Source organism: Achroia grisella, unplaced genomic scaffold (assembly GCF_030625045.1).
Source record: "Achroia grisella isolate CSIRO2021 unplaced genomic scaffold, CSIRO_AGI_Agris_v1 utg780, whole genome shotgun sequence".
Taxonomy (NCBI): Eukaryota; Metazoa; Arthropoda; class Insecta; order Lepidoptera; family Pyralidae; genus Achroia; species Achroia grisella.
The window spans coordinates 8,291,567-8,314,425 of NW_026713020.1; the positions used below are offsets into that span (position 1 = coordinate 8,291,567).

Here is a 22,859-nt window from a genome sequence, read left to right on the forward strand (position 1 = left end):
GAAAAGATTCCCGTCCAAAAAATAATAAGTATTGAGGTTTGATCTGGAGTCCAGACTGATTTCTATAAATATTTAGATTAGATAGACTATTATTCTTGAAATACTAGCTAGACATTATTAAGTTACTGTAGCCATAATGTAGTAGCCCAAACGTGCCAATGAGGAAGCCCTTGGCAAATGCTGCACCCTGATTGGCCCGTTTGAATTGGATCAAGAAGTGGTCGTATGCCAAAAAGGTGGATTTGTATAAAATCGTGTATAAATCGCTTAATTATTATTATTACTCGTCGTGACAGTTGTGGCTCAAAACGGAGCAACATTTACATATGGTCATCTGGCATTAGATCAACAAAAGGCCTCCGGATCAACAAGTGAAAAAGGATCAACAAAAAACTACCTATACGGCACGTCTGAGCCACAAAGTGCCCAAGGGGATATTTATATATATATATATATATATATATATATATATAAGTAGGATGCCTATACTATATGTTTCATAATCCAGAACTCATTCTTTTATTCGAAAAAAAACTTAACGAGTAATACTAGTGGAGATCACTGTGTGGGAAACAAATATACCTAACTAGCTACTCGCCCCGTCTTCGCCCGGGTGTACATGTATTATACATATAAACCTTCCTCTAGAATCACTCTATCTATTAAAAAAAACCGCTTCAAAATCCGTTGCGTAGTTTTAAAGATTTAAGCAATATTAACAGACAGCGTTAGCGACTTTGTTTTATACTATGTAGTGATGATGATGATAATGAAGACCACGCAATAAAAACAAATAAATATTATAAACTAAGAAAGAAATTAACGAAACGGTTTACTTACATTATCATTTGTTCCGTCTGTATATCATAACTATAGAGGTTATCACATCCCGGTGTCAGCTATTTTAATATATAATAATAATAATAATAATAATAATCTCAGGACAATTCACACAGCGCCATCTAGACCCAAGTTAAGCTAGCTAAAGCTTGTGTTATGGGTCCTAGACAACTGATACAAATACATAGATATTTTTTTTTTTCGTAAATACATACATATTATACATAGAAAATACCCAGACCGATACAAACAATCATACTCATGAATACAAATGTTTGTGCCGTGCGAGGAATCGAACCCGCGACCATCGGTCGTAAAGCGGTAGACTAGACCGCTAGACCACCGAGGTCGTCAATTACGAAACGAAACGAAATTAAAATAAAAGGAAGTACAGTTTAAGTACAAGTTAATAATATTAGTCAATTATTAGGCCTGGTGGTGTAGTGGTTTAGCACACCGCCTTACTTCCGATATTCGCGGGTTCGATTCCGGAAAAATATCTCGGCAGGTCGTTCATTCCATAATCTACGTGTTTGCGGGAGGAAGCTCCTCTGAAACCGCACTGTCCGAGACCACTTAAGTTCCTGCATGTGGGGATGAATTCCCTGTCGATGGCGAGCGGTGCGGTGGTAAAAGGTAGCCGTGGGCATCATGTCTAACAATTCTTCAGAACACAGTCAGTATTTCAGCTGTACCACATTCGTAATATATTAAATCATTAATAAAATTGTAGTAATTTAAATTTAACCCAGCCAGAATGCAAATACAGGCAACTGTCAGCCTCACCATCCTACAGCGCACATAGTATATGAAATAAAATGAAACGAAACGAAACGAAACTAAACGAAACGAAACTAAACTAAACTAAACTAAACTAAACGAAACGAAACGAAACGAAACGAAACGAAACGAAACGAAATGAAATGAAAAGAAATTTTATTGCATAAAATGTGGTAATATACTTATAAATCGAATAAAATATATAGGTACTAAACCTTCTAGTTGGTATATTTCAATGAAAAGTTAATTGAAAACAGAAGAATACGAATATCGATTATAAACTTAATTGAATATACTTATAAATCGAATAAAATATATACTAAATCTTCTAGTTGGTATATTTCAATGAAAAGTTAATTGAAAACAGAAGAATACGAATATCGATTATAAACTTAATTGAAAACAGAAGAATTCGACCATTCGAATATCGGTTTTAAATCGAGGTTAAGAGAAAATAGTAACTGACAGCGAACTGTAAACGTCATGATAACCGACATCAAAGATCGTTGAGATAAAGCTGATAAGAAATCTCAAAGAATGGTGGAAACGGCCACTTCACTGCAACTAATATATGGATCTATATGTTATACTCGTTGTGCACTGCGGTTTCATTCTCAGTCTAAATTAAAACAAACAGCGGCCACCGTCGCTTCTCCACTCATCGCATCATAATATATTTTTATATTTTAGGTATTTAACCGGAAGAAGCATGGGAAGGCCTCCAGCAAGGTGAACCGATCTGGTCAGGATCGCTGGAAGCGCTGGATGCGAGCAGCGCAGGACCGATCGTCGTGGAGATCTTTGGTGGAAAGAATACCAAACATCCATCCATACTCAGAAATTTTGCGTTTATAATATTAATAAGATTCTACGAATACAAGCGTTCATACAGACAAATCTTTCTGCTTTATACATATATTCATAAAGATAACTCGTCTTGAGTCGTCACTTTGTATATAGCCCAGTAGTGAGTGAGTGTTCGGACATACAAAAGTGCAGGATTAATACGGTAATATATATGTTTTATTGACATCAAGTGTTTAGTTATTGTTAACTAGGTACTCGCTACTTCGCACGGGTGTACATGTATTATATATATAAACCTTCCTCTTGAATCACTCTATCTATTAAAGAAAACCGCTTCAAAATCCGTTGTGTAGTTTTAAAGATTTAAGCATATACAGGGACGGACAGACAGCGACAGCGAAATAGAAATAATCTTTATTCAAAAGAGCATTCTCAAGTTTTTTTATTCTACTTTTATTCTTGTGATGAATCTGCATTCCGAATAAGCGATTCGGAATGCAGATTCATCACAAGAAGAATAAGCAAGAAACTTGTGTGTTGCTCGACAGCAACTTTGTTTTATACCATGTAATGATGATTATGCTGTCATTTATTCATGTAGGACATTTTAGCCGCTTATGAATGTCAAATTTTATGTATTCATATTTTTACCTATCTATATAGTTCGGTAAAAAGATCCAATTGAGAATAACCGGCAAGAAACTCAACTGTACATCTTTTATTTATTTTTATTGTTATGCTGGTTTATATACTGATATAGGTATTGTTGGGGAGTATTATGGATTTCTCAGTTGGTTATTATGGTGATTGTAATAAAACTAGGTGATTGTGGATAAATGAAATTAATTTGCTTTCGTATATTGTGAAAAGATCAAATGCAATGAAAAAAACAAAAGAAGAACAGTGCCAGTAAGAACATTTTAAAGTATATGACTATAAAAAAATATTAACAAGGAATAGCAAAATTTTTCGAACTATTACCAGAAATTAAAACGTATTTTATATTCGTAATACTTTATTGGTACGTCTTAATAGAACTGTGGTCAAGACAAGAACTATTATTCTAAATATCGTTTACAGATCCAGCTTCAATATATAAAAAAAATATGAAACTAACTCATGTGTGTGTCAATACATTACTTCTATTTGTAATTAAACAATTCATTATTAATCAGCACATATGATCATGTCAATATTCCATTATTATAAATATATGTACTATACAACTCTGTGTATTTATTATCGTCACTATTGTAATCTAATAATAGGAGGTTTTAATTTCCAACAGGCGTCTATATCTGACATTAAATAAAAATCGTGTGCATAAACAACTATTTATTGCCATGCGAGTTTGCCATTTAAATAATCGTTTATTGAGTAATAAATAGGCTTTGCACAATAATTACATAGTATACAACAAAGTCGCTGTCAAACAATCTGTCCGTCCCAATGTATACAAATGTTTGCTACGCAACGGATTTGAAGCGGATTTTTTAAATAAATACAGTGATGAATGAGGAAGGTTTATTTGTATAATGCATGTACCTGCGCGAAGTCGGGGCAAGTAGCTAGTTATAAATATGATTAAACAGGTAATAAAAATAATCTTTGAACCAGAAACAATATATAAACAAAAGACGTCCATGTGTGTGTCAAATGTATGGTAGTATGTGTACAGTTTTTTTATTGGTTTAATGTATTTTAATGTATAGTTTAAAAACGTACTAGTATTGTGCACTTCTTACCTTCTCTATATAATAATAATAATATCTCATGACAATTCACACAGCGCCATCTAGTCCCAAGCTAAGCAGTCTTGGGCAATATAAATAATGTATATCTGGATAATTTTTTTTTGTAAATAAATACATTATACATAGAAAACACCCATATGAACATGAATACAAATGTTTGTTCCGTGCGAGGAATCGAACCCACGACCATCGGATAGTAAAGCGGCGTGGTAAACCACTAGACCATCGAGGCTGTCGATATAAATTATAAGTGTGCGAAATTTCATATTCCTCCATACGCGCAGCTTTCGTAAAATATGGTACATATTTTTTATATATATAGATAAACGTAAATCAATAAATATCTATTTCCAGATACGCATATCGACTTAAGAAGGAAAAATCCTTCAAAAAACTGTTCATACTCGCTTAAGTCTTGTGGCAATATAAATAATGTATATCTTGAAGTGAGTGTAATTAAATTAATTAGAGACAATATGAACGAGTAGGGTTGGTCTCATCCCAAAATCAATACAACGTGACAAGCAAGGAGCAGTTGGTAATAATAGTGCTAGAAATAAATATAATGTTATTAAATATACATATTTAATATAACAGTTTCCATATAGTATATCATCGTCTACAACTTCCTTATCCATACTTTCCGAAGGTAGATTAGAGAAGAATGCACGTTCATCAGTCTGCACTTTGTACTACATCTTCCGAAGGTAGATTGGTGAAGAATGCACGTTCATCAGTCTGCACTTTGTACTACATCTTCCGAAGGTAGATTGGTGAGAATGCACGTTCATCAGTCTGCACTTTGTACTACATCTTCCGAAGGTAGATTGGTGAGAATGCACGTTCATCAGTCTACACTTTGTACTACATCTTCCGAAGGTAGATTGTTGAAGAAAGCACGTTCATCAGTCTGCACTTTGTACTACATCTTCCGAAGGTAGATTGGTGAGAATGCACGTTCATCAGTCTGCACTTTGTACTACATCTTCCGAAGGTAGATTGTTGAAGAATGCATGTTCATCAGTCTGCACTTTGTACTACATCTTCCGAAGGTAGATTGTTGAAGGATGCACGTACGTTCATCAGTCTGCACTTTATACTACATCTTCCGAAGGTAGATTGTTGAAGAATGCATGTTCAATCAGTCTGCACTTTGTACTACATCTTCCGAAGGTAGATTGTTGAAGGATATACGTACGTTCATCAGTCTGCACTTTGTACTACATTTTATTGTATAATAAAGTTTAAATAATTACTTTTATTACTAATATTGCTACTGATATTGAAATACATACAAAATTCTACGAAAATACGTGTTATTTGTTTATAATTTGTACACTAGCTGTACCCGCGACGTCGTGCGCGTGAAATTTAACTTAATATTTTTAAAATAAAAGATTTATATTAACAAACGATCTAAAATAAAAGTAGTCTAAGTTACTCCTTATTACATCAGCTATCTGGCAATAAAAATACTATGAAAATCTTAATGTTATTTTGGTTTATATACGGTATTTATATTCATATGCATGTAGTAAAAAACTGTTATTTCAATATTACAAACAGACGCTATAATTTTATTTATATGTATAGATTAAATTATTATATACTCTAATAGTTGAAAGACGGCCCTGGATGTGTGAATTATTCTGAGATATTATGTTATTGTTTTTATAGTATATATTTTAATCGTACATATATAGTAGTGGTTTTCACAGTCCATCAGAACAATACGCAGTGATTACAATTATTATCAATTATTAAAAGTACCTTATCAGACATTTCATTGTTAGTATATTGTAAACAGCAAACAGAAGTGGCTTCTACCTCTATGTCCTCGGACGCGTGAAGACAAACCAAACTCGATGGCTGAAACTCAAGATGGTATAGAGGCGAAGAGGCCCAGTGTGGCTGAAAGTATCAAGACCAGCAGGAAAGGCAGTGTGTCCGAGAAGCCCATAGATTTAGATGACTTGCTGATCAATGAGCTGGGCCAATTCGGATGGTTCCAGGCCCGCATGATCTGTCTGATCTCGATCCCTATGATTATGTCGGCGTTTATGAGTGAATACATATTTTCGGCTGCCGCTATACCCCACAGGTAAGTGTCCATTATAAAACACACTGGCTTTATAAAATATAATCAGTTGAGTTTCTTGCCAGTTCTTCACAATTAAACTTACAAGGATTATTTAAAAGAGCGACACACAAGTTTCTTGCTCGTTCTTCTTGTGATGAGACAGCTTTCCGAACGAGCGTAGATAAAAAAATGTTATGACTATTCAAAAGTGCTTAAATTAAGTTTATTTGAATAAATGATTTTCTATTCTATTCTATTGGATCTACATACTGAACTGGACGGTAGGGAAAAAATTATAATATAAAAAAATTTACGTTCATAAGCTGCAAGAATAGATGATTTATTGATTAGATTTTTAAAATATCCTACAAGAATTTAAATAAATGATTTTTATATGATTACGATCTCTTCTCATCTCGAAATCATTCCGAACTGACGGTAGATTTGCCAAATCATAAGAGTCTGTAATAGACCTACATGAATAAAGATATTTTGAATTTGAAAATTTTATTAAATTCATTAAAAAAAATTGCAATCGAACTGCTTTCGCCCGAGTGTACATGTATTATACACATAAACTTTCCTCTAGAATCACTCTGTCTCTTAAAAAAACCGCTTCAAAATCCGTTGCGTAGTTTTAAAGATTTAAACAGACAGACAGCCGTCTTTTGGAAAATAAAAATAAAAAGCTCATTAGGTATAAGAACATAGGAATAGGCGAAGTAATCGGTATAATGACGTAGTATATGCCTTGTAAATACCTTCTGATAACATTACTGATTTGTGAAAAAAGTAGTGTGCCTGACAAAAATCTTTTGAGAATAAATGTGTGAGAAATATTGTCAGGCCTTCGGGGGCCCTGGGCATGGGCCTCGTGTGCCCTTATGGTAAAGACGGTATTGCATAGGGTCAGACAGCGACAGCGACTTTGTTTTATATTATATAATGAATACTAAATCCGATCAATTTTCGTAAAAAGGGGCACAAAGTTTTTGCCTAACTATTTACTAATATGAAGATGTACTTGTACTTTCAGATGCATTATCCCAGAGTGTGGTGAAACCTCAGAAAATGCTATATATGATGATTATAGGATATCAGCTGCCATGCCTAATGGAACCAGATGCGAACGATTCGTGCCTTTGGCCTCTAACGGATCCTTGAACTACTGCCCTGATTATATGTTTGATCAGAACGAAACTCAAGAATGTGACGAGTTTGTTTACGAGAGAGACAATTCTGTAGTGTACGATGTAAGTGACTCTACCGTTTTAATTTTTTTATAACAGCGAATTCATCGCATTTTAAGAAGCAAAGTAGCATAAGCCTAGCCAAGTAAGCTCATTGTTGCGAGTAAATGATACTATGTTGATGGTAGAGACGATGTATATTGTAGCAGCTTTTCCGCGACTTCGTCCGCGTGGAATTTAACTTTATTTTAAAGTAACCTAAGTTACTCCCCATACATCAGTTACATGCCAAAAATCGGTAAATGAAACTATTTTAGTATATGACGTATTTATATTCATATGCATGTAGCAAAAAACAGTTGTTCCATATTACACACAGCGATTTTATTTATTATAACGACTCGAGACTTCATCCGCGTGGAATTTTATTTTACTTTTCTAAAATAAAAGTAGCCTAAGTTATTCCCTATTACATCAGCTACATGCTAAAAATCGTCAAAATTGGTCCAGCCATTTCAGAGATTAGCCGGAACCGACAGACAGACTGACAGAAATTGAAATGTCATTTTGGTATATATACTGTACTGTAATGTATTTATATTTATATACATGTAGCAAAAATCGGTTATTTCAATATTACACACAGACACTCCAATTTTATTTATATGTATAGATATCATAGAAAACACTTAGACCAATACAACCGATCATACTCATGAATACAAAAGATTGTACCGTGCGAGGAATCGAACCTGAAATATATTTGTTTGCAGTTTGACCTTGGCTGCCAAGATGGGTTGAGGGTGCTAGTTGGTACTCTCAACAGCGTCGGCACCCTTCTGGTCCTGCCCATCATAGGGTTCATTTCGGATCGCTGGGGCCGCAGGGTGGCACTCATTCTCAGCGTCTTCAACTTGGGCCTGGTGGGCTTCATTCGTGCCTTCTCTGTCAACTACCCCATGTACCTGGCCCTCCACCTATTGCAGACCACAGTAGGAGCCGGGACGTACAGTTCTGCATATATTTTTGGTAATTTTATTATAAACTTTACTTAATATGATCATTTCATTTTGAATATTTATTTAGTTGCTTAACCAGTTCATTGTGTATTTAATGTTTTGACTCTAATGTATTAGTAGAATAGAATAGAATAGAAAATAATTTATTCAAATAAACTTAATATTGAGCAGTTTTGAATAGACAACTTATTCTTTTAATCTACCGCTCATTCGGAAAGCTGTCTCATAACAAGAAGAACGAGCAGGAAACTTGTGTGTTGCTCTTTTAAATAATCCTTGTAAGTTTACATTTACAAGTCGAAACGTGTGAATATAGCGCTGGTTAGAAGTTTGTATTCACACATTTCGACTTTAAAATGTAAAGGTACAACAATTATTTAAAAGAGCAACACATAAGTTTCCTACTCGTTCTTCTTGTTATGAGATATCTTTCCGAATGAGCAGTAGATTACAAAACTAAGTTGTCTATTCAAAAGTGTTCAAATATAAGTTAATTTGAATTAAGAATTTTCTATTCTATTCTATTATACACAGGAGTTCCTATTAACTTCAAATTTACCCTACGTGCATGGATTTTTTATTCTTGTTTCTTTAACAATTGTTTTAATTTTAAAGGAAAATAGCATTAATTTATTAAACAAATAACAGTTAAATTCTGTTTTTTCGTCATTACGTTACAAATAATTGGAAAATGGAGATTTTGTATCACTGCTTGATACTCCATGATTTCCAAAATTTCTTAATCGAAATAATTAACATTATAAACTGAATGGTTTGATGGTTGAATTATTGTAGTGATGTTATAGCCTGTATTTTGTATGGATCTGAATGTTGAGCTGTATAGAAGAGGGATAAAAGGCGTGGCGACTGTTGCGATGGATGTGTGGAGTAACCAAGTATGTAGTAAGTATTTTATAGAAAAACTTTAAATCCATAGCACTGACAATATTATCTGATTACATTAATAATGAGTGCGTAGCGACTTCTATGTTGATTATCGCATGCCTCTTATTTGTTATACTGTAATTATTTCTATAAAAAAAAACATCTATTAAAAAGAGCAACACACAAGTTTCTTGCTCATTCTTCTTGTGATGAATCTGCATTCCGAATGAGTGGTAGAATCAAAATATGACTATTCAAAAGTGCTTGTAATGAGTTTATTTGAATAAAGATTATTTCTATTTCTATTTCTATTTCTATGACAGTATAAGGAATGTGTATATACGAGGAAGTTTGAAAGTTGCGCCAGTTATAGACAAGTTGCGAGGTAACAGATTGAGCTGGTATGGACATGTTATGTGGAGGAACGAGGATCATGTATTAAGAAAAGTGTAATATAAACGTGGATGGATGGAAAGGGAGAGGACGCCCGAAAAATAGGTGGATGGATTGTGAAATGATGATACGAATAAAAGGAGAGTATGCACAGATATGACGGGTGATAGGGATCAGTGGAAGATTGATAGACTGCGTCGACCCCAAATAATGGGATAAAGGTAACGCAATGATGAAGTTATAGGGTACAAGAATATGACAATTTAGGCCTCAGGGAGGATAACACGATAACAGGAGGAGAACACGTCACAGTCTAAATTGTAATGCTGGTTACCCTCTGTTACCACTTACCTTTTTTTATTTCTGTTACAAAATAATACAGTTTGTTAAGTATAATAATTTCTGTTTATATCAATTCAAATTAAAATATCATTATTCGCGTGGGTCTATTACAGACTCTTATGATATGTCGAATCTATTCTCACTCTCTAAATTGGAATGGTTAATAAAATCTGGCGATTCCTTTATAGATTCCCGCGATACAGGTTCGCCTAGTGCGGGGTCTAATGTGTAATCAGATTTATTATCTATGACGGTCACAGTGGTCCAGTGGTTTAGCACACCGCCTTACTTCCAATGGTCGCAGGTTCGATTCCTCGCAAGGTCCAAATTTTGTACTCATGAATACAAATGTTTGATTGTTTGTATCAGTCTTGGTGTTTTCTATGTATATGTTAAAAAATATATCTCTGTGTTTATATCAGTTGTCTTGTACCCATAACACAAGCTCTGCTTAGCTTGGAACTAGATGGCGCTGTGTGAATTGTACACGATTATTATTATTACCATTATATTTGAAAATTTCGAAATATATAAATAAATTTTCAGCAACTGAACTCGTGGGCCCAAAGTACCGTGTAGTGACCAGTGCCACTTGCTCTTCAATGTTTGCCGTCGGTCAAGTGATCCTGGGTCTCGTAGCCTGGCTGGTGCAGCCGTGGCGGTACATGATCATGGCACTCCACATCCCCTGCTTCATCATTATCACGTACTACTGGTTCCTCTCAGAGAGTGTGAGGTGGCTGCTCTCTAAAAAGATGTACGAGAAAGCAAGAGTGGTGTTGGAGAAAGTAGCGAGGATCAATAAGAAGCAAATCAGCGAGAAGTCCATGCATTCGCTGATGAATCCACCACCTTCGCCACCAGCTTCTGAGGTACCATCAGCATCATAAACATTTTGATTTTAATACATTTACGTACAGACGTGTGTCTCTTGAATGTTGAATTCGCAATTAACCTTGCTAATGTTCCGGAAAAATTTCTTTCAACATTTTGGTATGTACCTATACTGGCTGACCGGTCAGACTTTCATCATCATAATTAACCTTGCTAATGTTTCGGATAAATTTCTTTCAACATTTTGGTGTGTACCTATACTGACTGACCGGTCAGACGTTCATCATCATAATTAACCTTTCTATTCTAATGTTCCGGATAAATTTCTTTCAACATTTTGGTATGTACCTATACTGACTGACCCGTCAGACATTCATCATCATAATTAACCTTTCTAATGTTCCGGACAAATTTCTTTCAACATTTCTTAGGGGAAACCTACGTCATAGTAGTTTTATGCATGCAAAGTCTCAGCCCGATCGGTTTAAAATTGACAAACTTTCATTCTTTATTTTACCCCCTTGGGGGTAGAATTAATCAAAGTCCTTTCTTAGCGGATGCCTACGTCATAACATCTACCTGCATGCCAAATTTCAGCCCGATCCGTCCAGTGGTTTGGGCTGTGCGTTGATAGATCACTATGTCAGTCAGTTACCTTTGATGATGATTACTTTTTGATATATTAAGACTAGCTGTATTTTTTTAAAATAAAAGTAGCCTAAGTTACTCCTTACTACATCATCTAAACGCCAAAAAAAGTCTCGTCAAAATCTGATTTCATTTCAGAGATTAGCCGGAACAAACAGAAAGACAGACAGATAAAAATTGTAAAAAAATGTTATTTTGGTGTATGTACCGTATTTATATTCATATGCATGTAGTAAAAAACGGTTATTTCAATATTACAAACAGACACTCCAATTTTATTTATATGTATAGTTGAAATAAAAAGTCGTCTTGCCTTATGATGTGTATTTGGTTGTACTATATAGGCGACGGTTTTTTTTATGGATGATTATGGAATGGTGCACCTGCCGGCGCTAACGGTTTACGCTAGAGGGGCACCAGTGAAGGATGATAAGATGAGCATGAGGTCAGGTCAGTTATCACATCGTGACAAATTTACTAAGAATTTATCACGATGGTTTCCAGGGGAACCGCGTGGAGGTCAACCTGACATGGTACATTGCCAGTAATGGGGTCATGAGTCCACATTACTAACAATGCCCTTTCCACCACCATTTACCATCAAGTACTCCAGCTTATTCGGTTATTACATACAAAAATTACCATCCAAGTTTCTTTGTTACAGGCTAAAGGTAATGGTTTAATTAAAACCATAATAAAATCCCGCGTGCTGTTCCGTCGTGTCTGCACCACTCCCATCTGGTGGATCACGACCACGTTCGTGTACTACGGCCTGTCCATCAATTCCACCACCCTCATCGGCACGAACATGTACCTGAACTTCATACTGACGTGTGCCATCGAGATCCCTGGCTTCTTCACGGCGGTGCTGATCCTGGACAGAATTGGACGGAAGGCTACTCTCTCTGGTGGATTCTTCTTGAGTGCTGCTTTCAATATCGCCTTCGTATTTGTGCCGCAGGGTAAGACTTGCACTAATATTATTTTAATCTATCTATATATATATATATATATATATATATATATATATATATATATATATATCAAAGGTGACTGACATAGTGATCTATCAACGCACAGCCCAAACCACTGGACGGATCGGGCTGAAATTTGGCATGCAGGTAGATGTTATGACGTAGGCATCCGCTAAGAAAAGATTTTGATTAATTCTACCTCCAAGGGGATAAATTAACGCGAGCGAAGGCGCGGGCAAAAGGTAGTTCAAATATAAAATTTATTTATTCCTCTAGGATTTTTGGCTTACTTCGCATAGATTAAAATATTCATATGAATGTTTCACTACACATGTATTACATAGTCATGTTACATCTGTTGGTTGTTTAGTATAGTACACGACACCGTCCTCGCCGGCAAAGACGACGACCTCACTCACACAATGTAATACAATCAACGGTTACTCTCGGTCGACGATCGATCCCTGTCTATTTAAAACTGGGATTGAAATTGCGACATCCTGAGCCAAAGTTCGAACCCCTAGTGGTGCCCTCAGACTAAAGTCGTATCCGTCAAGCGGGAGTTGGCCTTCAGCCGTTCCATAAGCCCTCTACAGGTTTGGACTGCCATCTGCACTCGCCCCCTATCGTTTGGTAAAACTGTGAAAGGCCACCGGCCAAAAGCCTTAGAATAGTTGGAAAAAATACTATCTTCTTAGTTTAAAACTATTGTAGAAGACACTATGTTAGAGTTATTCATTTGTTAATCAGTTACGTGTCCGTCCGTCTGTATGATATATATCGGCTTGTATGAGTGATTCAAGATATGTTATATCTCTTTATTAATTAGATCACATGATATTCTAATTACATTATGTAATGATGACCTTCGAAATACAGATTAGTAATAGTTTACATTTTATAATGATCTTGTCGTCAAGTCACTGTAATTTTTTTTATTGATCCATATCTTGCTATTGACATCTCTAATACTTAAATTTGACTTTATCTTAAACTAGCTAACCCGCGGGGTTAGATAGTTCTCCGTTCCGCCTCAAAATAAAAAAAGTCATTTTTTTTAAGTTTCGTTACGTAATTAAATTTCTGAACGCACCTTTTTTTTCGGACTACTCTAATGCTGTTGACCGCAGCTGGCCTTTACAGCTTCACCGGACGATAGGGGGCGAGTGCAGATGGCACTCCAAACCAAAGGAAGGACTTATGGAGCGGCTGAAGGCCAACTCAGAGCTGAGGGCACCACTAGGAGTTCGAACCTCGGCTCAGGCCGTCGTAATTTCGATCCCCGTTTGAATTGGACGGGACATCGATCGGAGGGGGTTTGACAGGTATCAGCAGTTTGTATGGGAAAATAAAATTGTTGTTTGTACTATTTCACATGCAATTTCTTCATATTTTATCAACGTTTAAACATTCCCTGGAGTTGTGTGAACATTTCAATCGGTTCAGCCACGACTATGTGACCCCCCCCCCCCCCCCCTAGCCCAAGACTTAGGTGGACCACTAATTGAACACAATGATTTTATTTATATATTTTGTTTTAGTATTTTATGTAACTACATACCTTCAATATTTAATTAATTATATTTAAATAGTGCTTTTATGGATGTCTTCAAGAGATGATGGCAATATGTACGTGTATATGTACAAGTTATTAAGTGTTAAGTTTTTCTACAATTGAACAAATTTTTTACATAGTTTACTCTCTTATTAAAATAACTGTTTTTCGTGTATCTATTGTTATCAAAATTAAATTATAAGTCTTGACTATCTCTCTCTCTAGTTTACTCTCTTTGTAACAAACTGACGTAAATTCTCGTCTCTATCTCTCTCTCTTTGCCTCTCTACATCATTAACATAGATAGTACTATCATATTCATTAGTCGATACAGATAATACAGAACAGATAATTATTATTTGTTTACAATAATGACGAAATGGTTATTTGACAACGTTATCGATGATTAGAAATACGCATTGTTTATAACAATGATAATAATAAATTGATATAGCCATTCCTAATACACAGATCCTGTAAAATACGATAACTTATAACAAAATATACACTATTGTAAACTGAAATAACCCGACTATGGAACTTAGTTAAGTTAAGGTTCAGTTAACGAAAGTCCCAATGGCACTCTTAAGTACAGTTGTCATATCAAGACTGATGAATGAAGATGCATTAGAGTGCGTAACGATTTCTATGTTGATTATCGCATGCCTCTTACTTGTTATACTGTAATTTTATATATAAAATTCTCGTGTCACAGTTTTCGTTCCCATACTCCTCCGAAACGGCTGACCGATTCTCATGAAATTTTGTGAGCGTATTGAGTAAGTCTGAGAATCGGACAACATCTATTTTTCATCCCATTAAATGTTAGCGGGGTAGATCTTCACCCTATGTTAGAGTTATTCATTTGTTAATCAGTTCTGTATGATATATATCGGCTTGTATTCAAGATATGTTATATCTCTTTATTAATTTCACATGATATTTTAATTACATTATGTAATTGACTTTTAATTTTTTCTTTTATTTTAAGACAAACGGAGGGGGTTTGACAGGTATCAGCAGTTTGTATGGGAAAATAAAATTGTTGTTTGTACTATTTCACATGCAATTTCTTCATATTTTATCAACGTTTTTTCAGAGAAACAATGTTTGCCGGGACAGCAAGTTATTATATAAAAAAAAACATCTATTCAAAAGAGCAACACACAAGTTTCTTGCTCATTCTTCTTGTAATGAATCTGCATTCCGAATGAGTGGTAGAATCAAAATATGACTATTCAAAAGTGCTTGCAATGAGTTTATTTGGATAAAGATTATTTCTATTTCCATTTCTAATCAATAATTATGGTGAGATAGGGCTCTATCCCTTGAAATGAGTCGAAATATATCACTCCTGGAGTGCGTATTCAAAATTATCAAAGAAATAAGATATAATACAACTATCTTGGGCCTGATCAGTTGTCACGTCCCAGAACTTGAAGAGCGTGATCGTAATTACAAATTACGTCGCGTACAAGCAGCAACAAAACGTAACACAAAAGGAGCGTTCTGATTGGAGCGCACACCCATCCAATTTAAATATAATAATAATAATCATTTATTCATAAAAAGAGTACAGAGTAAAAAAGAAAACTTAAAAACTAATAATTCGCTGCTGAAAAGGCTTCCACTCAGCTGGTACCGCAGCGTGTCACTATAGCGCTGATTTTCAGTACGCAACGTAGACCCATACAAAGAAATATGTAACGTAACGTACAGATTTCAAAAATCAACCGATCGATCTAACATACTTTCGCAGGTCTATGATATCACTTAATGTACTATGAATAAATTGCCATATATATTATATATATATATATCCATGTTTATTGTTAATTTATCATTTATTCATAAAAAGAGTACAGAGTAAAAAAGAAAACTTAAAAACTTATGCGCTGATTTTCAGTACGCAACGTATACGCATACAAACAAATACGTATCGTACAGATTTCCAAAAACTTGTTAACTGTAATTTTATAAATTTGCGTAGTATACGCATGTGCAATTATATATATATATATATATATAAATAAATAAATAAATAAAGCCCATCGTAAATAAACGATGGTTACAAGGGAACCACGTGGAGGTCGACCTGACAATATAAGGTTATCAATCCACATTACTAATATATATATTGCGTGTTCTGGTGTGGTGTCATGATGTTTACAAAATATAAACACAGGATATTTTATCTCGATTGTAATCCGACAATACGGGACTACATCGTATATCTGACCGGGGAGGGACGTGTAGTAGGTGCGCTGTGCAACGCGATGTAATTTAATCTCGTGTATTAACATAGCACACCTACAGTACTTTTGTTTACTCCACCATAATTGTAATTTAAATATTTACCCAATAAATTCAAGACTATAACCAAAATCTATAATTTCAACAGCCCTATAATCTGCTGAAACCAGAACAACTACAAATTATATACGTACCAAATTATATTCTGTGAGGAAAAAAAATAACATTGGCTTACTCGGCTGCCGGAAATACACTGAGCGAAAAGAGAAAAAACCGCGTGAAAGTCCGACTCGCGCAGAAAAACCGACAATTAGGGAGTATTATATTATAAGTGTTTCCACTCGTGTTTACACTCGCGCTGTGTTGTGTTTCACTTCCCTGCCCACTCGTCAATTTATCCCCTTAGGGGTGGAATTTATCAAAATCCTTTCTTAGGGGATGCCTACGTCATAGTAGCTTTATGCATGCAAAGTCTCAGCCCGATTGGTTTAAAATTGACAAAGTTTCGTACAAACTTGCATCCTCTACTTTATCCCTTTGGGGGTAGAATTAATCAAAATCCTTTCTTACCGGATGTCTATATGTCATAACATCTACCTGCATGCCAAATTTCATCCCGATCCGTCCAGTGGTTTGGGCTGTGCGTTGATAGATCACTACGTCAGTCACCTTTGAGTTATATATATTTAAATATATTATATACAAAAAATGTTGGATTACAAATCCTTATATATAAAATAGAGAGTGGACTGTATTAATTGAAAAGAAAATAATTAATGGAAAAGGAAGTAGAAATAAGATTTCGACCTGGAAGAACGTCTTCCACACTCCGAACACCCCAAAGTAAGCAATGTAACACCAAACTTATTCACCTTTGCTCAGGAACGTCCCGATGTGTATGTACTGTTTAGTGGCCACGCACTCTACAGTGTATATCTTCATAAAAACAATTATATTATGTTAAATAATAATAATAATAATAATCTCAGGACTATCCACACAGCGCCATCTAGACCCAAGTTAAGCTAGCTAAAGCTTGTGTTATGGGTACTAGATAACTGATACAAATACGTAGATATTGTTTTTCGTAAATACATACATTATACATAGAAAACACCCAGACGTGTGTATAAGTGTTTGTGCCGTGCGAGGAATCGAAACCGCGACCATCGGACGTAAAGCGGCGTGCTAAACCACTAGACCACCGAGGTCGTCAAAAGGTCGAGGTCGTTAAATAAATCATTAATTATCTTGTTTTATATAGATAAAAATACGGAGCGTCCTTCTGATTCCAGTTCTTATTTTCAATTGTTTTTTTTTCTTTTTTCGAAAATTAAGTGGCCACATGTTTTTATAAATGGCCAGTATTACCAAGCGCCCTTTGCTTCAGTAAGCAAGCAGTGATACAACCTGCTTAGACTAAGGAGGTTCGGAATACGAAACAATAATTAAGTGAAAAAAAATGTTTAATATGAATTGTCTAGTAACCATAATAAAAGCTTTTATTTGCACTGGATTTAGTTTTAGTTCCAGTTTATCTTTATTATATAATTTTTAATTCTGAATCACCTAAAATATGTAGGTATATAGATGTGTAGATATATTTTTATGACTCCATTGAAGGTCAGTGCTTTCCAATTATTCTAACTAATATGACTGATAAGAGCTATTAAATGATTGTATACATAATCAATTAATAACACAAGATAACTTTGTTTTTAACACGTTAAACGCCATTGTAAAAATGACAAAAATATTTTTTTTTTGTATGAAAAAAAATTATTTTTCTGACATCGGTAAACGTTAAAACGTATTTATTTTTTAATTTGGGATTGAAATTTTTTAAGAAAATAAAGAAAATTCATTTCGGTCACCAGATGACCGCCGTGGCGCTGTGGGACAAAAAACACATTTTCCATTCGCGTGCGCCGCGAGGTAGTACTGTTGTTGAGTGACGATCCGGTAATTTTAGTACTACAAATGTATAAAAAAATCACGCGCCGGCGCTCAACACATCTCTACAGGTCTCTGAGGTCACGGGTGACCTACATGGCGTTTAACGTGGTAAAGATACATCTGACTCACCCTGACTTCTCTCAGTTCTTCTTGACTCAAACATACTCTGAATGGTAGAATTGACATATCATAAGAGTACGTAAAAGACCTATAAGAATAAAGTTTATTTATTTGGATTTTGATTTTATGATTGTTTAAATTGGTTTTTAATAAATGCAGTGAAGTATTTTTATCAGTTTAGTATCCACCAGTGCTCTGCTTGGTTTGGGACTAGATGACGCTGTGCGAGTTACCCTGTTTTTTTTATGGATGATAATGAAATGGTGCACCCGCTGGCGTTAACGGTTTACGCTGGCGGGGCACCAGTGGAGGAAGATGAGCATGAGGTCAGGTCAGTTAGGTCATTGTGACACATTCACCAAGAATTTATTACGATGGTTTCCAGAGGGAACCGCGTGGAGGTCAACCTGATATGGTACATTGCTAACAATCCCCTTTCCCCCCAGTTACTCTGGGTTATTATTATTATTTAATAAGGTAGATAAAACTTTGTACAATAAATACCTGGCTTTCTGGTTAAGACCCAGATTACGAATCATAAAACAAATCAATAAAATCGGTACGCGGAATAAAATCTATTCGATTATACATAGAAAACAACCAGACAGACACAAATAATCATGGCTAAGCCCTGAAATGGCTGGACCGATTATGACGGGTCTTTTTTGGCAGGTAGCTGATGTAATAAGGAGTAACTTAGGCTACTTTTACTTTAAAAAAATAAAATTCCACGCGGACGAAGTCGCGAGTACAGCTAGTTTAAAATAATAATCTGTCACCTTTCAGCACTGACGACGCTGCGCCTGATCCTTTTCCTGTTGGGCAAGTTCGGAATCTCCATCGTGTTCACATCCTTGTACCTGTTCACTTCAGAGCTGTACCCTACTCAGTACCGTCACACGCTCCTGGCATTCTCCTCCATGATCGGCAGGGTGGGATCTATCACAGCACCACTCACACCTCTTCTTGTAAGTGTACCTTTTAGATCTTATACTATAGAATAGATCAACACGGAAGTTTCTTGCTCATTCTGCTTGTAATGAGTCTGCCTTCTGAGTCTCTCGTTCATTCTGCTTGTGATGAGTCTGCCGTCCAAATGAGTATCAAAATGTATAGATGGCCTAGAGCAACACGCAAGTTTCTTGCTCATTCTGCCTGTGATGAGTCTACGTTCCGAATGAGTGATAGAATCAAGATGTATAGATAGACTAGAGCAACATGTAAGTTTCTTACTCATTCTGCTTGTGATGAGTCTGCATTAAGAATGAGTGGTAGAATCAAAATGCATAGATATACATTTTGATTGCTCATTCTGCCTGTGATGAGTCTACGTTCCGAATGAGTGATAGAATCAAGATGTATAGATGTAGCAACTAAGTTTCTTGCTCATTCTGCTTGTGATGAGTCTGCATTCCGAATGAGTGGTAGAATCGAAATGTATATATAAACTAGAGCAACATGCAAGTTTCTTACTCATTCTGCTTGTGATGAGTCTGCATTAAGAATGAGTGGTAGAGTCAAAATGCATAGATAGACTAGAGCAACACGCAAGTTTCTTGCTCATTCTGCTTGTGATGAGTTGTTGTTGTTGAATTGATTTGTTACGTTCTTAATTATTGGTAGAATTAAAAGAAATATGACTATTCTAACGTGCTTATAGGTTTATTTGATAAAGTCATTATTTGATAAATATTATCTATTTCTATTATATAGAAAGGCATTTCCCCTGTTTTTTGATTATTATTTAGTAGCTTCCATTGGTCATATATATACATTGTTAGTAATGTCTATATATATACAAATCAGAGTAAAGGGTAGGATGTGATCACAAGTGAGTAGAGTAAGTGATATATACATATAGAAAAATGCATAAGTTTCGGATTCGAGACAACCAATTCAGCATAAAGCTACAGAGTACCCGAAACGGTGATTTTCTATTAGTCTCTTGTATATGTTTTACAATATTAAAAAATTACGAATTGCATGGTGAATTTGATGACCACGGTGGTCAGGCAGTTTAGGATACTGAGGGAGTCAATATAGGATATATAGAAGATACAGAAGATTAAAAAATTGTACTATTCCAGGCTGACAATTATTGGCACGGCATCCCCAACTCAATGTTCGGTGCAATGGGCCTGATCTCCGGGATCCTGGTGCTGACTCAGCCGGAGACCCTCGGAACCAAGATGCCGGACACGTTGGATGAAGCCGAGGCCATCGGCAAACCTGAATCGAAAATCCAGCGGTCTACCTGACACTAAACCTCAGATTAGCATTATCAAATTGGCTTTACAAAATCTCTCTAGATTAAATTTAACTACGCCTAAGATTACTTGCATTAATAAATATTTATTTATTGTCATGTTGTTATTAACTTTCTGCTGCGTGCTGCTACACCGACCACGACAATGTACCTGTCCCGTCTACATTACGCCACTAAAGAGCAGGACATTTTCGATTATATTCGTACCAAGAGTAACCTGACATTGAGGGTGACGCAGCTGAAGTCGAGTCACAACGCGAGTTTCAAAGCGTTTGGGCCCCTGGTCCCCACCGACTTGCTGCCCACCTTCATGAAAGAGGACTACTGAAATGTGTGGTATATCGGCGCTACCGTGGCAGATTGCCGTCTTCAGTGCCGTGATCACACAGACAATATCATTGTATTAGTTTTTAAATATTATGTTATATGTTTGTTAGTCTATAAGGTATTTATAATATGGACCTAGTTGCCCAAAATAAATGAATAAATTAATTAATTAACAAGTGGATAAGAATCTGCTTTGCCTATTTGAGTAGAGAATATTCTGTACAGACTGATAATGAGATCTTATAAATCCCTTTAATTGATCCAATTCAAATGGGGACTTAGATTACGTCAGCTTTTTTTTTACTTGGAGAAAATCCCTCACGGAGACCCGCTCGCCCCGGGGGAGGCAAGAGGATACTGTGAGAGTCCTACTCACTAAAAACTCCAAGATGTCCCTCACCCAACCCCATGTGCCGGAGTCGCGGGATCAAAATCAATCCACCGCGATTCCGACAGCAGTGGCCCACTCTATAGCGGGCCCCATCTCTGCGGTTCCCTATGGAACCCACCACTTCCCCAGTCATCCTTGGGGAAGGCGCGCGGGGACATGCGCGCGAAAGATTACGACAGCCAAGGTCGAACCCCTAGCGGTGCCCTCAGATTAGAATAGAATAGAATAGAATAGAATAGAATAGAAAATCATTTATTCAAATAAACTTACATTGAAGCACTTTTGAATAGTCATAAAATTTTTTTTTAATCTACCGCTCATTCGGAATGCTGTCTCATCACAAGAAGAACAAGCAAGAAACTTGTGTGTTGCTCTTTTAAATAATTTATTCTTACTTACAATTTAAGTTTAAGTGTGTGAATACAAACCACCGATAAGCACTAATTCAATGAAATAATAAAATAGAAAAAAAACATTCAATATACAACAACTGGTTAAACAATTAATAAGAGAAAATAAGTCATACTGATTAGAGCAGACCAGTCCACACAAGCAGCACCCGTTCACGAGTATGACGGATGAGCCAGCCACCACTGCGCTCGACCATATTTTAGGGAGCCCAATGACCCGGCCCACCACGCCGCCACAAGTCTGGACATTTTAATGAGCATGACTACTCAAAACACCAGACCACGTCATAGCTACTCACAATTGTAATCTGATGTTTATAGTATTCACATTTCACATAAGAATGCATGCGGCAATCAATACAAAAACCGCTACGCTTTCATATTTCTAAAATAATTGAATCAAGAAAGCAATGAGATAAACAAATTATAAGTGTTGGCCTTCAACCGCTCATAAGTACTTCCGCAAGTTTGGAGTGCCATCTGCACTCGTGCTCTATTGTTCAGTGAAGCTGTAAAGGCCAGCAGCAGTCAACAGCATTATCTTATATATAAAATTCTCGTGTCACAGTTTTCGTTCCCATACTCCTCCGAAACGGCTTGACCGATTCTCATGAAATTTTGTGAGTGTATTGAGTAGGTCTGAGAATCGGCCAACATCTATTTTTCATCCCCCTAAATGTTAAGGGTAGTCCACCTCTAATTTTTTTTTATTTTAAGGCAAAACAACGTTTGCCGGGACAGCTAGTATATCTATTATCTATAGATAAAAAATAAGCCCTTTCAATGCAAAACGCTAGAAAAATCGCTTGTACCAGTTTTACCTTAATCCCGCGTTAGACCGTGTGGCGCTGAAGTCGCTGTCGAATTGTAAGTGATTCAAATCAAATCATCATTTAGATCTATCACAGATTTATGATATGTCACATCTACTATCAGGTCGGAGTGCTTTCGAGATGAGAAGAACTGACAAGAAACTCAACTCTTATTCTTTTCAAATAAGCTTGTACACGTTACAAAAATACAGATTCATTTAAA

General features: G+C 35.9%; 1 protein-coding gene across 1 annotated transcript; it reads left to right on the plus strand.

Moving 5' to 3' along the window:
• The first annotated feature begins 2,549 nt into the window (after positions 1-2,549).
• Positions 2,550-20,765, plus strand: LOC131851123 (organic cation transporter protein-like). Its single transcript, XM_059201554.1, has 8 exons — positions 2,550-2,629; positions 5,975-6,282; positions 7,298-7,514; positions 8,225-8,480; positions 10,637-10,962; positions 12,237-12,534; positions 19,217-19,398; positions 20,518-20,765. The coding sequence occupies exons 2-8, from the start codon at positions 6,047-6,049 to the stop codon at positions 20,686-20,688; spliced, it is 1,686 nt and encodes a 561-aa protein (XP_059057537.1). The 5' UTR covers positions 2,550-2,629; positions 5,975-6,046; the 3' UTR covers positions 20,689-20,765.
• Positions 20,766-22,859: the final 2,094 nt, after the last annotated feature.